At 45.0% G+C, this 15,463-nt stretch overlaps 1 protein-coding gene across 1 annotated transcript in view; it reads right to left on the bottom strand.

Annotated features, from left to right (window-relative positions):
• The window catches only part of LOC137424705 (eukaryotic translation initiation factor 4E-binding protein 3-like), a 39,253-nt gene extending 23,790 nt beyond the window's left edge, over nt 1-15,463 (bottom strand). Inside the window, exon 1 of the mRNA XM_068112444.2 lies at nt 15,173-15,463. Within this exon, the coding sequence (XP_067968545.2) occupies nt 15,173-15,320 (148 nt within the window). The 5' untranslated portion in view covers nt 15,321-15,463. The remainder of the gene's footprint in view (nt 1-15,172) is intronic.

Here is a 15,463-nt window from a genome sequence, read left to right as displayed (position 1 = left end):
AAAGAGAAGAGAAGAGAAAGAGAAAGAGAAAGAGAAAGAGAAGAAGAGAAAGAGAAGAGAGAAAGAGAAAGAAGAGAAAGAGAGAGAGAGAAAGAGAGAGAGAGAAAGAGAAAGAGAGAGAAAGAGAAAGAGAAAGAGAAAGAGAAAGAGAGAGAGAGAGAGAGAAAGAGAAAGAGAAAGAGAAAGAGAGAGAGAGAGAGAGAGAGAGAGAGAGAGAGAGAGAGAGAGAGAGAGAGAAAGAGAAAGAGAAAGAAAAAGAGAAAGAGAAGAGAAGAGAAGAGAAAGAGAAACTTTGACTTTTAAGTCCTTTTATTATAAAACTACAAAAACAAGCATCAACAAGAATAAACCAAAAAACAGTTTTCAAGAGAATACAACCAAAGTCAGAGAAAGTCAAATAAAAGGAGAAACAATCAATGTAAATGTACTACATTCCAAAACAAGAGATTGCAAGACAAGGAAACACCTACAATGTAAATCTCTAATACATTTTCATTTACCCCACATATATTTCCCACACACCATCACACCATGTCTCAACAAAATCCTTCATGTTTGCATTTCTACTCTAATACTTAAAGGGCCACAGACACAGAAAATCATGTTTGGTTTAATTAATAGATATTGCTTCATAGTGTAGCAGCATAGCAAACCTGTTGTGCATTTTGTGATACAAGCACCAAATTTGGTACACTAGTAGACTATCATATTATGAAAAGATCTGGATATTGGGCCATCTCAGATTCAGAGATTTGATTTTTGCAAGATTTCGATTCGATTGGGATCGAAGAGAACACCTTCTTCGTCTTCTGTACAGTGAAGTTGCCAGCCCTGAATTCTCTGGCTACATCTGGGTGCTTCATTGGGAGTGCAACCGTGTCCCTCAGGTGAACAGGGACCCACCTGGCATAGTGTGTGTGGTCTAAGGCATGGAACCATGGGACCAGTTCCGTCAGGGCATCAAGGTACGTCGTGAATGAAGCCTGCCGCAGAGAACGCACATAGACCAGTACCAACATCTCTAGTTCCAGCACAGTTGCCCAGTACTGAAAGTTGGGAATGTCTTCTCCTCTCTGGTGACACCAGTCTTCGAACTCAGGCAGGTCTTCTGCATCATCAGCATATGTCATACAGTGGCGTTCATACGCACGGTGTTGCAGGATGTGCAGTGCCGCTGCAGTGATTTGATGAGCTCTTCTTGTGCGGGTGACGTGGGCAGCTCGTAGGAAGGAGTCGGCCGTCCCTGGCGTTGCAATCTCAGCTTGCAAAATCTGCAAATCTTGCAAAAATCAAATCTCTGAATCTGAGATGGCCCAATATCCAGATCTTTTCATAATATGATAGTCTACTAGTGTGCCAAATTTGGTGCTTGTATCACAAAATGCACAATTCTTTTGAATATTTGGGCTAAGCCGCCCCACTATCACTTAACACTTAATCGTCCTTTTTTTTGAATAAATATCACTCGATTGGCCCCCGCCACCCAAAAAATGGCGATTTGATTGCTCATGTGACTGGCTACGTCATCGAGGGAATTTTTGTTGCTGCTGGTAGTTTTTAGCTGGTAGGAGTCCCACCCCTAAAATCATGATGTTCAATCATGATGTCACCTGTGTGATGTAATCGAGGGAAAGGTTTCTCAGCACGCAATGATAACTGCCTGACCAAGAATCTTCTGAGAGTCAAAATCATTATTAAAAACTACCAGCAGAAACAAAAATTCCCTCGATGACGTAGCCAGTCACATGAGCAATCAAATCGCCGTTTTTTGGGTGGCGGGGGCCAATCGAGTGATATTTATTCAAAAAAAAAGGACGATTAAGTGTTAAGTGAAGCAATATCTATTAATTAAACCAAACATGATTTTCTGTGTCTGTGGCCCTTTAAATTCCAGTTTTAACCGAGTTGTGACCAGGGATTGGAAGTGCAGGATCACATTACATTGCTCGGGTGGCTTGCCCTTAATTTTCGCTTTTCGCGACAAATAGATGGCCAGTTTAGCCTCTGACAATAAATAATTCAGAAACATTAACAATTTCTCCTTTGCTGAAGTGACCCCAAGGCCAAAAATAAACAACCGGAGAGAAAAAGGAACATTAACTTGACCAAACACATTGTTCAGTAAAAGAAAAAGAGGACACAAACGTATGCAATCATCATACCCATGAAACAAATCTTCAATATTATTACAAAAGGGACAGATCACCGATACCATCCAAACGGTTTACAAAAGTGTTTGTTGGCAATACCCCGTGAGCCACTGAGCCAGTCTCCATTGTAAATCACCCGATCTTTTTGATACGGGTGTACCATACATTGATTTCCATTCAGGTTCAGAAGGGGGGCCATTAGGTAGAAGAGCTTTCCATCTCATAACTCCTGCTGCAGAGGTGTTTACATTAATCAAAGAAAGACAGAACTGGTAAATAGATTTACTCTCAAGACTACTAAATAAACAAGAGCCAGTACTGACTGGGGACAAAGTAGAGCCGGTGAAAGCAAAAAGTAAGTTAGGAAGCGAAGGATTATGGGATGCCCATTTAACCCCAGCACTCCACTGCAACCCAAGTCTAAAGGATGTACGAATGACTTCTACAAGTACCTGACCTGCAGCTCTCATTGATTTGGTACCAGTAATCTCAGCGACTTCCCTGGCAGATCTCCAACCACAATTTTCTGAGTCACAAAGATGCCAGACATTTCTGATGCCACCTAAAATGAAGTTTTGGGCAAAACAACGGCTCTTGGGAACCTGGGGAAAGAGTGGGTTGAGGAATAGAGGTTCTCCCGCAAACATTTTAACCTCATAGGACTCCTTTTGGCGGCTTACCACTACAGCTTGCCAAGCATTCAACAAGCAGACAAGTAGAACAGACAAGTAGAAACAAGTAGAACAGAGGAAGGTGCGACACATCAACTTTTTGGGATTCGATCAAAAAAGTCTCAAGGCCGTAGCCGAGCATTCCAGCTTGCCTCAGTATTCGTTGTGCCACAGGGCGCCAGGGCAGTTTTTCAGCATTGAGCAGATGTTGTATTGACTTCAGCCGAAACGCCATCAGCCGACACTTTAGGTCAATGAGCCCTTGGCCACCAAGAGACACGGGGCGGCAAAGTAGGTCCATCCAAAACCAGTGGTAACCTCCCCAAAATAAATTTACCAGTGCCTGTTGAATAGCTTTAAGCAGGCCCTCTGGTGGCTGCAAACAAATAAATTAATGCCACAGGACAAAGGCGACCAAGGTGTTAATAATTATCAGTATTCGGCCTCTAAAGGACATTTGTGGAAGGAACCTTTTCCATTTGTTGAGCCGCTTGGTTGCCTGCTCTACCACTCCTTCCCAGTTAATATGTGAGTACTGATTGGGTCCAAGATAAACACCTAGGTATTTAACCCCTTCTCTTGTCCAACTTATGTCTTTTGGAAGAGACTGGGGGGGGGGGGGGGAGGTGGGAGGGTGACGGGAGGCCTACCGGATGTACCGTGAGCCGAGGAAACCCACAGAGCTTTGCTCTTTTGCCAATTGCACCGCAAACGTGAAGCAAGGTAAAACCTGTGTAAGGACTCAACAAGAATTGTTAGGTCCTCATCATTCTTAATGATTACAGACATCATCAGCATATGCTGATACCATGATGTGGTTCTCTTCTGCAGAAGGCACAAAGCCAGAAAGAGAGGCTCTCAGACTTATGAGTAGTGGCTCAAGAGAAAGGCTAAACAGCAACCCTGACAAAGGACAGCCTTGCCGAACACCCCTCTGAACCTGAATGGGTGAACAAAGACGATTATTTACTTTGCACAAACTAAATATGTTGTGGTATAACAATTTCACAAAACCTATAAACTTTTCACCAAAACCAAACTTTTGCAGAACATGGAACATATAAGTGTGGTCAATGCTATCAAAAGCCTTTTCAATGTCTAGGAAAATCAACCCAAGCCCCTCTTCCTCCTTAAGGCCACAGTCAATCAAGTCTCTAATTAAAAAGACTATCAGAGATTGATCTTCCGGGAATGCTGTAACTCTGATCAGGATGGACAATAGTGCCAATGACAACCTTTAGCGGATTGGCCAACAATTTTGAAAATTTTTTGTAGTCAGAACACAGTAATGAGATGGGGCGCCAGTTCTCTATCCGACGGAGATCACCACCTTTTGGGAGAAGGCATACAACTGCTCTTCTACAGCTGAGGGGTAGTATGCCAGAGCGTAGGCTTTCTTGTAACACCAGCAGTACTTCTGGACCTAAAATGTCCCAAAACACTGCAAAAAATTCCACTGGAAGGCCATCGATCCCAGGGGCTTTTCTGTGTTCAAAGCTACGCAGAGCTGTGCTTCGCTCCTCCAAAGTAAACGGCTCTTCAAGACCTTGACACTGGTCACAACTCAACGAAGGCAGGTAATTCGTCATATCATCAACCATATCTTTACACACAGCTTTCTCCACAAATAAGCCAGAAAAAAACCTTTTCACAAGCATCTTAACATCACTTTCATTTTGTGTAATATTCCCCTTGGCATCCAACAAGGAAAACATTTGCCTTTGGGACTTCTTAACCCCTTCTAACTGGGAAAAAAACTTTTGTTTGGGGTGTCAGAGAACTTCACATTTTGGATTCTGAGTCTAACTGACATCCCCATTACTTTTTCATGAATCAGTTCTCTTAAATAAGCTTTTTTCTCCAATAATAACTGAAGTTTCCTGCCATTTTGAGACTTAGCCAAGTCTTCCTCTAAGTGTAAAATTTCAGTTTCTAAGAGCGAAACAGCAATCTTACTCTTGCTTGTGGAAAAGGACTTAAAATATTGACAAAAGACACGAATCTGGGCTTTTACGTTATCCCACCATAACTGAATAGAAGAATAACAAGGTTTTCTTTGGATGAGCGTTTCCCAAAAACTACAAAAACATCCTTAAAACAGCAATCCTCCAACAGGCTGGTATTGAAAGTCCAATATGCACTTTTACGAATTGACTGAGAAAAGGATAGACCAAGTACAACCAGGTGGTGATCAGAGAAAGTAGTTAAGGGAAATGATTACAAGACACGAGTACGTTTCTAAAATTGAATTTAATATACCATCTATCAAGCCTTGCAAGTGTTATTAACCCACCAGCACAACGGCACCATGTGTACTGAGATGTTGTAGGGTGCTGTATGCGCCATGCGTTAAGTAGACCAAGTGATGAAAAACAATTCGATAAATCTTTATGAGATTCTGGATGTGGTTCTGGTGTATTTCTATCTAAACTAGGTTCAAAGGTGCAATTGAAATCTCCTCCAATACAGATACAATGATCAAAGGCTACTGTGTGAAGGTAATTGGCCAGACATGTGAAAAAATCTTTACGAGCTAAGCTGCTACTAGGAGCATATACATTGAGTAAGGTGAGGTGAAATCCTTGATAGACCAGTTCTAAGAATGCTAAGTGTCCTATAACTATTTCATTAAAATTACAAGAGTCAGGAACAAACCCCGGACGAAGCAAGAAAGCAATTCCCGCAGAAACAGAAGACAGATTGCTAAAGAAGCACTGCCCAGTATTAAGGCGAAGCCAGTCAGGCTGTGAAGTCTCTGTTATGTGTGTTTCCTGCAAACAACAACAACAGGCATTTTAAGGCCATTTTCCCTGCAAGAGCAGAGGTTAGCCTTGCGGTCCCCATGACAATCTTCTCCATTTTGCCCTATTTTCTGCATCTCCCCTTGTTAACCCCCTTGCCCGCATTTCTTCTTCGACCATCTTTAGCCAAGTCTTTCTCGGTCTTCCCCGTCCTCTACTTCCTTCCACATTCATTTCCATCACTCTTCTCAACCAGTCACTTTCATCCTTCCTCAACACGACCAAACCATCTCAAACTGCTTCTCTTCACAGCATCCATCACAGGCTCTATTCCCATCATCTTTCGCAATTCATCATTTGGCCTCCTCTCTCTCAACGATACTCCACACATCCACCGAACCATTCGCATTTCCACCCTTTCCAGCCTTTGTTGCTGCTCTACGTTCATTACCCATGTCTCGCTCCCATAAATCATAACACTTCTCACACATGCAGCATACACCTTTCCCTTCAGCTTCAACGACACTCCCCTCCTCGTCAGCATGCCACTCAGTTCCCGAAACTTCTTCCATGCACATCTCACTCTAGCAACCGTTGCTGAGTCTGATCCACCTTCTCCATTCAGCATGTCTCCTAGGTAACAAAATGTTTTCACACCTTCCAGCTTCACGCCGTCTCCAAGATCCAACTCAACATTTCCTCCATCTGCAGCTCCCTCTGTGCACACCTTACACTTGAATGTAGCTGCCACACTGGTTAATGACCCTCTCAAACCACTACATTTTTGATGAACCCACTCAGCGCACATTGTACATTTAATGGAGTTCACTCCAACACCCTTCCTGCACATAGCACATGGCCACTTCCCAGTTCTTTCCACCTCACCACATGCTTTACCACTTGCCATCACCTTTGTTTTCTGCAATAAACATATATCGATATGTTTCTGAAACAATAAGTTTTTAACTTGGAGCTGACGTAAATGGTTAGCACCACCGCCATTCATGTTTAAGGTGCCAACCAGCACTTCCTTCCTTTTCATGCCTTATCAAGGGGGGTTTAGTTGCTGTTGAGACAGTTCCAACCTTGCTTTTGTAATGAATTTCCTCAGTCAATGAATTTGTGCCTTTGTTACTTCAAAATCTTTAGAATTTCTAACTATACACTTTGCAATCTGCATGAAGGAAAGCAAGTCAGGAAAATGTTTTTGAATCATGACATTTCGCTGCCTAAATGTCTCATTTAGAAAGGTCACAATAACCTCGGGGGGTATTTGTAACTGCTCAGATGACGACTGTGACGGCTCAGTCACCTCCATGTCATCATCTGAAGCAGACAGCCCAGATAGCATTCCACCAGGTTCGTAAATTTCAGTTTGGACCTTTACCAACTCGTTTATAGACTGGTCTTGGGTCTGGGGGGCCTTGGGGAGGTCTACTTCGACATGATGGGGCTGTTGCACCACCATCTTGTACAACTACATCGGGCACCCCCGTCGGGGCCACACAAACTGTATTCTGATCATTTGTTGCAGTGGGAACATTGGGAAGGATCAACGCACTATTTTGTTGAGGCTCAGGCAGTGGTGGTGATGATGATGATGGTGGTGATGTCTCCTGACATTCAACCAACGTCTCATCGATAATAATAGACCCTTCATTTGTACAACTATTTGATTGAACCGTACCACCTTGTGCACTTTGGATTAAAATTCCATCATTGGAAGGTCCATCATCTTTTTTCTCACTATGTTGAGGTTCCTCAGCTACTGCACCATTCATATCCAGTACAACTACTTTGGGGGCACTAGTGGGGCCACGAGGAGCGGAGGCTCTACGTTTTTTGCCACAGTCACAAAACCCTCCTCACTCTGTAAGGACACAGTGTCAGCGGAAACATTTGAGACACTGGGTGTCACCTCCTCCACCACACGAGGTAGTGGGGGTTGTTAACCGTTTTACAAGCTTGATCAACGTGGCCCGATTCCCCACACTTTGAACAAGCAGCTTTCGGACAAAATCTCTTTAAATGCCCAAAAGCCCCACAGAGAAAACATGTTAAGGTCGCTGATGAAGTGTATATTTGATAATCACGGTCATCAATTTTAATCTTAAATTAAATCTTTAAACCCGTATCATCCCCACGGTCTGGAAGAACCATGTGAAGCTGCCGTCGAAAGCTCATCACGTGCTTCGCTTTTTCATGGCGGCACCTGAGGGGGATCATCGAGCTTCTCGAAACGATTGTACCATATCGAGACAAAACAGACATGAGTTTTTCATTGGACACGAAGGGAGGACAATTTGAAACGATTATTTTCATTGCCGGGACATCCATCGGGGAGGCCATAACAAAGTGACCACTCTCTGTGGTTAACCCGGAACTCACAACATCGTGAACTAGATGCTCATCCGCAACGAAGACCACCACCTTCTGGTTCATACGTGACGTAGCACGTACATGTTCGATTCCGATAACCTCTCCAACCGCCAAGACGATCTCTTCGGTCGGAATCCCTTCAGGAGGGACACAAACCAGAGCATGTTTGCGGGTTAATGATTCGAACGCAGCGTCTTGCTGCGAACGAGTCGTCGCCATGACAAACAAAAGAACTCCGTTTTACCCGAACAACTCGGGTTGCGGAGATTAAAAAGAAAAAGGAAAAGGTAGTAATAATTAAACCAAATGAAAGAAAATAAATACGATTTAAAGTGGAACGTCTATACTCCGGCAAGATGCCGGATTAACGACAGAGAAAAAAACGAAACCAAAATTTTATCGTGATAACCAACGCCCAAGAACGGGAAAGGCCGAAATTTTATTAACATCTAAATTTTGAATCATACCATGGATAACCAAGGCGATCGGAAGCCGGTGCGGGAAAATGAGGAGGTAGAGGAAGGGTTAGAATCAACCCAGGACCCCAGGGAAGAAGTGGGAGAGATGGAGGAGGAAATTAAAGAAGGTGCGGTAGTGGGGGTTGCAGGCGCACAAAATGGCAGCGCCTCACACATGGCGACGAGGGCCGCGCCCGCTGCGCAGGTGGGAGGGATGGATATGCAGGCCCTCATTGCGCAGCTGCAGGCAGCCATACAAATGGGGTTGGGAAACCAAATTGAGGGAATGAGAAATGAATTGGGAAGCCAAATTGGGGGATTAGATAGAAAAATTGGGGGATTGAGGAAAGAGATGGGAGACATGAAGGCCGATAGTGAGGGAATGGAAAATAGAATGGGGACGCAATTGGGAAGTCAAATTGTGGGGTTAGAAAATAAATTGGGGGGATTAGAGAACAAATTAGGGGGCCAGTTAGAGGACGTGAATGGCCAAGCCCGAGAAATCAACGAGGGGTTAGCGAGGGAGAAAGCCAGGTATGAAATAAAAGCATTGGGGAAGGACAGAGACCGCAGATCGGGCGGAAAGGTTGCGGGGGTACGCGACGGGGTAGCGCGGCTTGAGGAGCGCAGGTTGAGCGAAGTTGAGCAAAGCACGGCCGGGTGGACCGGGATAGAAATCGCGACCCGGGGTATGGGAAAGCTGACGACCGCAGAATTAGAAAATTTGATTTTATTAGCGCCAGCGGTCGTCGAGCTGAATAAAGAAAATAAAATCGAAGAAATGGTGGAAATTGGGTTTGAAGAGACGGCGGACTTAGAAGAGCAACAGCGGGAGGAAAGGATGGAATATGTGCAAAGTCCGTGTTCGCATCATGGTGTCGTGCTGCCTAATTCCAATAAAGATTTGCAGGTGCGAGAGGAGAAAAGGATCCTGAAGGTAAGCTGGGCTGTATATGGCGCGAAAAGGTTTGGCGCGAAAGGATTTTTCGCGCGCTTGGGATCCCGGCGTAACCCGGGCGCTTGTGGAAGGTCTGTGGTGCGCTGTGTGAATGAGAATGGCGCACGTGTGCTAACGGCGCCGGAGCGCAAGTATGAAACAGGGAGTGAGAGCGAATGCACGACGGACTGTATGTGTGAAACCGAGTGTGAGGAGTGCGACACGGAGAGCGAGTTGGTTGTGGAGAGTGTGCGGGGATGCACATTGGAGCGCGTGATTGGGTGTGCGACAGGAGATTGCACACCCATGGGTAGGTGTGTGCTGAGTGGGTATGTGCAAGAGTGCACCCCCATGAGTGTTATGGAGTACGTAACGGGAGAGTGGGCACCGAGATGCGCGCGAGAGGTGTGTAATGGAGTGTGCGAGCAGCGAGTGGTGTGCACCTGAGTGTGGAGCAAAAGAGAATGCACGAGCGAGTGCAATGGCAGAGTGTATGGGATGTACGAGAGGCGCTGGAGTGCCGTGTTGTGCGAGTAAGGGAAGAGTCGCGTGTGGATGTGAAAATGCGATTCGAGCATTGACGCTGACCGGGGCAGCAGTTAGGCCGACGTATAGCCGACGCGAGCTCTCGGGGCGTGGTGTGCTTTGTGTGCTGCGGGGGCCGGCGGGGATCGTTGCCGCGGCGGTCTCGCAAGGACCACAGTGCACGATTCAGGCCGGGTCCTGCCCTGTATGGTCGGTGCCACGTTGTAGCGGCGACCGGCACAATTCCGGGGGAGAAAGGCCAGGTCAGACCTTCGCCCCCTGGCGGGCGCGGTGTTCCGACCGGGGGAGGTTGGGTCATCGGGACGGAGACCAAAAGATTCCGCACCGAGATGGACCTTGGAACCTCGGCCAGAGTATGCCTCCTCCCCAGAATCGTAAATGCCGGACGGACCCAACCTACAGGAGACTGACCATCCGCACGCATTGCCGGTTTTTCAAAGCTGAGCAGTAAGAATGTAATTCCCGCACGAGAGGCTCAAGATAGTAGACGAATAGAGGTAGTGATGGCAAATGGTATCTGGTGTAGGCGGATGGTAGCTCTACCATCCCTCACATCACATCCCTTTTGGGCAAAGGAGCTATAGGTTTATGGGGATTGGCAGTACCAAACGAGCCCGGGAGGGTTAGGATAATGTTAGTGACCATAGGTGACCGAGATTTAAGTTGTGACATTGTACAAGTAGTAGGGACGTAGAGTAGAGTAGTTGGATGATAATGACGAGGGAGTGCTTAGTATAAAGGATGACGGGGAGCACTAGTATTAGAAGGGAGTAGTTAGTTTACATGATGCTGTGTGTATGAGCTTGAGGTTTCGGATGAAATGAGGCATTGCGTATGGAAGTCCTTATAGTGCTGGTTAGCAAATGAGGCAATGCTCGAGAGGTGTGTGTGTGTGTGTGTGTGTGTGTGTGTGTGTGTGTGTGTGTGTGTGTGTGTGTGTGTCATTGTGTTGAGTTGCATGGTGTGCAAGTGGAGAAGGGTTGTGTGGAATAAATGGTATGGATTAAATTGTGTGTGGAATGAGTGGGGTGGAGTGCATGGTGCGAAGGAGTGAATGGGGGAAGGATGGACCCCTTCACGAATACCCGGGGAGGGTAGTTTGAAAGTAGGTAGAGGGAGGAGGTAATTTTGGTGGATATTGACATCTGTGGTGCGGCTGGTAGCAGAGTACTGCTTGGATGGGTGCATAAGTGTATGGAATGGCTGGGCGTGTGAGCCTGTTAGTGCGTATGGTTGGTTGAGCACTCCGCCACTGGTAGTCTGTCGGTCAGGTGAGGCCGCAGGTAGGCTCTGGGAGCCAGTTAGTGTTCAGTTCAGGTAGAGTTCGGCGGAGCCCGAGGATCCCAGGAGAGGACCCGGGTAGCCCAATGCCAGAGTGCATCGAGGGGGTAAGCGCCAGGGAGGGCCTTCCCCAGGTAGGTTAGTGTGAGGAGCTAGGCAAGCTCGGGTGGTGACGTTCAGTGGCGGAGGTGCGCAGGTAAGTAGGACCTGCTAGGAGAGCCACACGACCCAGCCCCGAAATTGTGCGAGGGCACAGTATAGAAAAATCGGGAGAGTGAGACCCCAAATTGGTGAGCACCACAGGGATGGTCAATGGGAATTGGTTTTTAGAACCACATAGTGTAAAGTGGGCAATGGATTGGCAGGGCAAGACCCCGGGTAGTTTAAAGAGAGTTAATGTCAATTGGAAGGATAGATAGGAGAAAATCTCTTCGCACCATCCGCTCACTGAGGACAAGGACCCCCCCCCCTTGATAAAACAAGGGGATTAACCACCCCCCCCCCCCCCCTTGATAAGGGGAGCGCCGACATCCGACATTCGTAATAGATATTACACACACACACACACACACACACACACACACACACACACACACACACACACACACACACACACACACACACACACACACACACACACACACACACACACACACACACACACACACACACACACACACACACTAAACCTCTAACAAGAACATTCTCAACCAATTCTCTGACATCATCAAAAATGAGTACCACGTTGAATGGCTGTCAAATGTCAAAAATGTCAAAAGTTAAATGTCTCCACATCTATTTCAATTCAGCATACCTTAAAACCCTTATATACCAATTTTTATGCTTCCTGCCAGAGGTGAACATCTTTTTCACATATCCGCCCAACTAATGGGAAATCCAATTTATCAGCTCAGATACGTGCCAATTTAGCAATTGTGGAAGCAAATTTTAATCGTTATTTTCCTAAATGATAAAGTTTTAAAATATTTATCTTCTTGTGGACGGAAAACAGGACAAGTTGTTTATTACCTCCACCACCAAAGCTGGCCGGAGAGCCATATGGTTCCAAATGGTTCTATGGTTCCAAATGGTTCTCACTTGTTTGTTTGCTTGTGAAAAAGATCTCAAAAAGGTGTGGATGGATCCAGACAAAACTTGGTGGGCAGGGCCAAAAACCATAGACAGCACAATATCTCCATTTTGGAAGGATTTGGTCGAAACTTCGTCGAGGAATTTGGTAGGTGACAATAAGCCGATTAGATTTTGGTTCGGGTCTGCGGAAAGTGGGATTGAGCAATTGGTTCACATCTCGTCTGTCCGTCTATCGATCCACAAACGTTGGTTTATGATCGAGGAACAACTTGATTGTAATTGAACCACATATTTTGAACATTAATCAGAAAATGAATGAGTAGTTTAGCAGTACTTTGGCTACAATTTTTTTCCAAGCAAGATAATATTTTTAAGCTGTCTGTCTTTCTGGCAGTCAAATTTCAGAATCATCTATCTATAATTCCAGTAATCTCTGTCTGTCTGTCTGTACGTCTGTACGTTTGTTTGTTTGTCTGTGACCGCTGTTTCTCGACAACCACGGGTCCGATATACTTTTAACTTGCCAGGTATATTGCTGGGGACCCGAGGATGTGCCTTTTCAAGGTTTCATATTAATCGGACAATTACTTACCGAGCTATGTCCAAAAAACGATTCAACCAATCAGAGAGCAGCGAACGATCGCGTGTGCCGAACTTGGCGGGCACACTCTGCCTCGGATGGCACATTTGAGAGCGTATTCATTTATTTCACGTTTGCAAACTATGTTGGCGTTAAACTATGTTTTACAACTAATAAAAACGAATTTGCGATTCATTCGCTTTCCTGCGCGTTTGTGCACGCGATGGCGATTTCTTTACCAAACTCCGGAAGCCGTTCGCTTTGGACCAAACCATTGCATGTAAATAGAGGGGGGGGATTGTCACCACTCGCAAGCCGTTCGCTTTGGACCAAACCATTTCATGTAAATAGAGGGGGGGGATATAATTTTAGATATAGATATAGTACGGGCATGCCCTAGTTCCAAACAATAAACTTGGTTTTTTAAAGGACATCACAAAGAACAAGCAACAAGCACAAGTAACTATTGCAACATGTCAAATAATGTGGTGCAAAGACCACTGCATCTACAGCGGTGAACTTCGGGATTTTTTTTTTTTTAACCACCTTCAAAGTCTTTTATTTCCATTTAATTATAAACTTGAAGACTGCATGGGGAATGGTGTTCTATGAACTCGTTATATTAAGGGTGTTTAAGCTTTATTTCCCCCTAAAAACAAGTTACTTTAAATTCACCTTTCCTAATCGCTCAATAAATCAATCAGTTGAAGATGCGCATATGAATTTTTTTTTTTTTTTTTTTTTTTTCCAGAAAGCCCATCGTAGGCATCGCTTTAACTTTCTACAACAGCTGCACAACATTACATGTAGTCATTGTTAAATATATTCTGAGAAAATCTTTATTGCTGTTGTAAATCTATTGCAGGCCATCAGAGAACACGTCGCCCTCCAGAAATTATCAATTGCGCGCAACTTGCGGCAACCTTCAGGAAATTGTCCTGAACTCCGACTAGCCCACCTGAAACACCGAGATGGTGACATTCCAAGCCATTCGTGGTGAAATGCAAAAATGGTGACATTTCAAGCCATTCGTGGTGAAATGTTAAAAATGGTGACATTTCAAGCCATTCGTGGTGAAATGCAAAAATGGTGACATTTCAAGCCATTCGTGGTGAAATGCAAAAATGGTGACATTTCAAGCCATTCGTGGTGAAATGTTAAAAATGGTGACATTTCAAGCCATTCGTGGTGAAATGCAAAAATGGTGACATTTCAAGCCATTTGTGGTGAAATGTTTAAAATGGTGACATTTAAAGCCATTCGTGGTGAAATGCAAAAATGGTGACATTTCAAGCCATTCGTGGTGAAATATTAAAATGGTGACATTTCAAGCCATTCGTGGCGAAATGCAAAAATGGTGACATTTCAAGCCATTTGTGGTGAAATGTTAAAATGGTGACATTTCAAGCCATTTGTGGTGAAATGTTAAAATGGTGACATTTCAAGCCATTTGTGGTGAAATGTTAAAATGGTGACATTTCAAGCCATTTGTGGTGAAATGTTAAAATGGTGACATTTCAAGCCATTTGTGGTGAAATGTTAAAATGGTGACATTTCAAGCCATTTGTGGTGAAATGTTAAAATGGTGACATTTCAAGCCATCCGTGGTGAAATGTTAAAATGGTGACATTTCAAGCCATTTGTGGTGAAATGTTAAAATGGTGACATTTCAAGCCATTCGTGGTGAAATGCAAAAATGGTGACATTTCAAGCCATTCGTGGTGAAATGCTAAAATAGTGTAATTTCAAGCTATTTTTGGTAGGTAAATAGTGACATTCACCTCCTCCTCGTGCTGTCCACGTGTTTAATGTTCCGTGTGAACCTCATTTGGACCCCTCGGGTTTAGGTACTCAACATTCCAAGCGATGAAAACAGCGTATAAACAAGGAAAACTTGGCAATGCGCCAATATTTCCGTTTTGGATTGTAAAAGGTAACCTCTGCCTTCGGGACAAAAACAAATAAATAAAATGAAATACAGCTCACGATAACAGCGGTGACATTACTCGTTTCCACCCAACCACGTGCTCGGCAGTCGCCAAACGAAGGTCACGTGACTGTGTTTACCGCGCGAGCCATGTGACTCAAGGTTTGCGTCTGACGGAGTTTGAGACAAACAAGTGACCGGAAAAACCCCACAAACTGGATCGAAAGTCGAGGTTTTTTTTTACACAACACAACAACATTTAAAAGTTCGAGTCTCGGCTCGGGTGACGCGTCATATGAGTCCACGTGCCCCGCTCCGCTATTAATAAACACGAGGTTCGGGCGGCCTAGCCGTGCCGTGAACGGCTCCAGCCACGAGGAATCACACCGAAGACTAAACGGCGAACTCACCTCCAGGCGTGGTGGAGTAGAGCGTCCCACCGGGAGTGGTCGAGTAGTCGAGAGGTAGTTGCGATGGGTCGTTCAAAACCACCCGCCGAGACGGGATGGGACAGCACTCAGTTTGCTGTCGACTCGTAGTCATCTCCGCAGCGCTCATGCTCGGAGACGAAGGAACGAAAGGAGAAAGAAAATAAAAATAAAGAAGCCAGCGATATACGTTACGAGAAGCACCCCAAACACGCGCGACAGCAAAAATAAAAAATAAAAACCCCAATAAGAACCAACCAAACCAATGCTCCG

The sequence above is a fragment of the Myxine glutinosa genome, chromosome 4 (assembly GCF_964187855.1).
Source record: "Myxine glutinosa chromosome 4, kmMyxGlut1.1, whole genome shotgun sequence".
Taxonomy (NCBI): Eukaryota; Metazoa; Chordata; class Myxini; order Myxiniformes; family Myxinidae; genus Myxine; species Myxine glutinosa.
The sequence above is the reverse complement of the archived record's forward strand: the minus strand, read 5'-3'. Positions and strand labels throughout refer to the sequence as shown.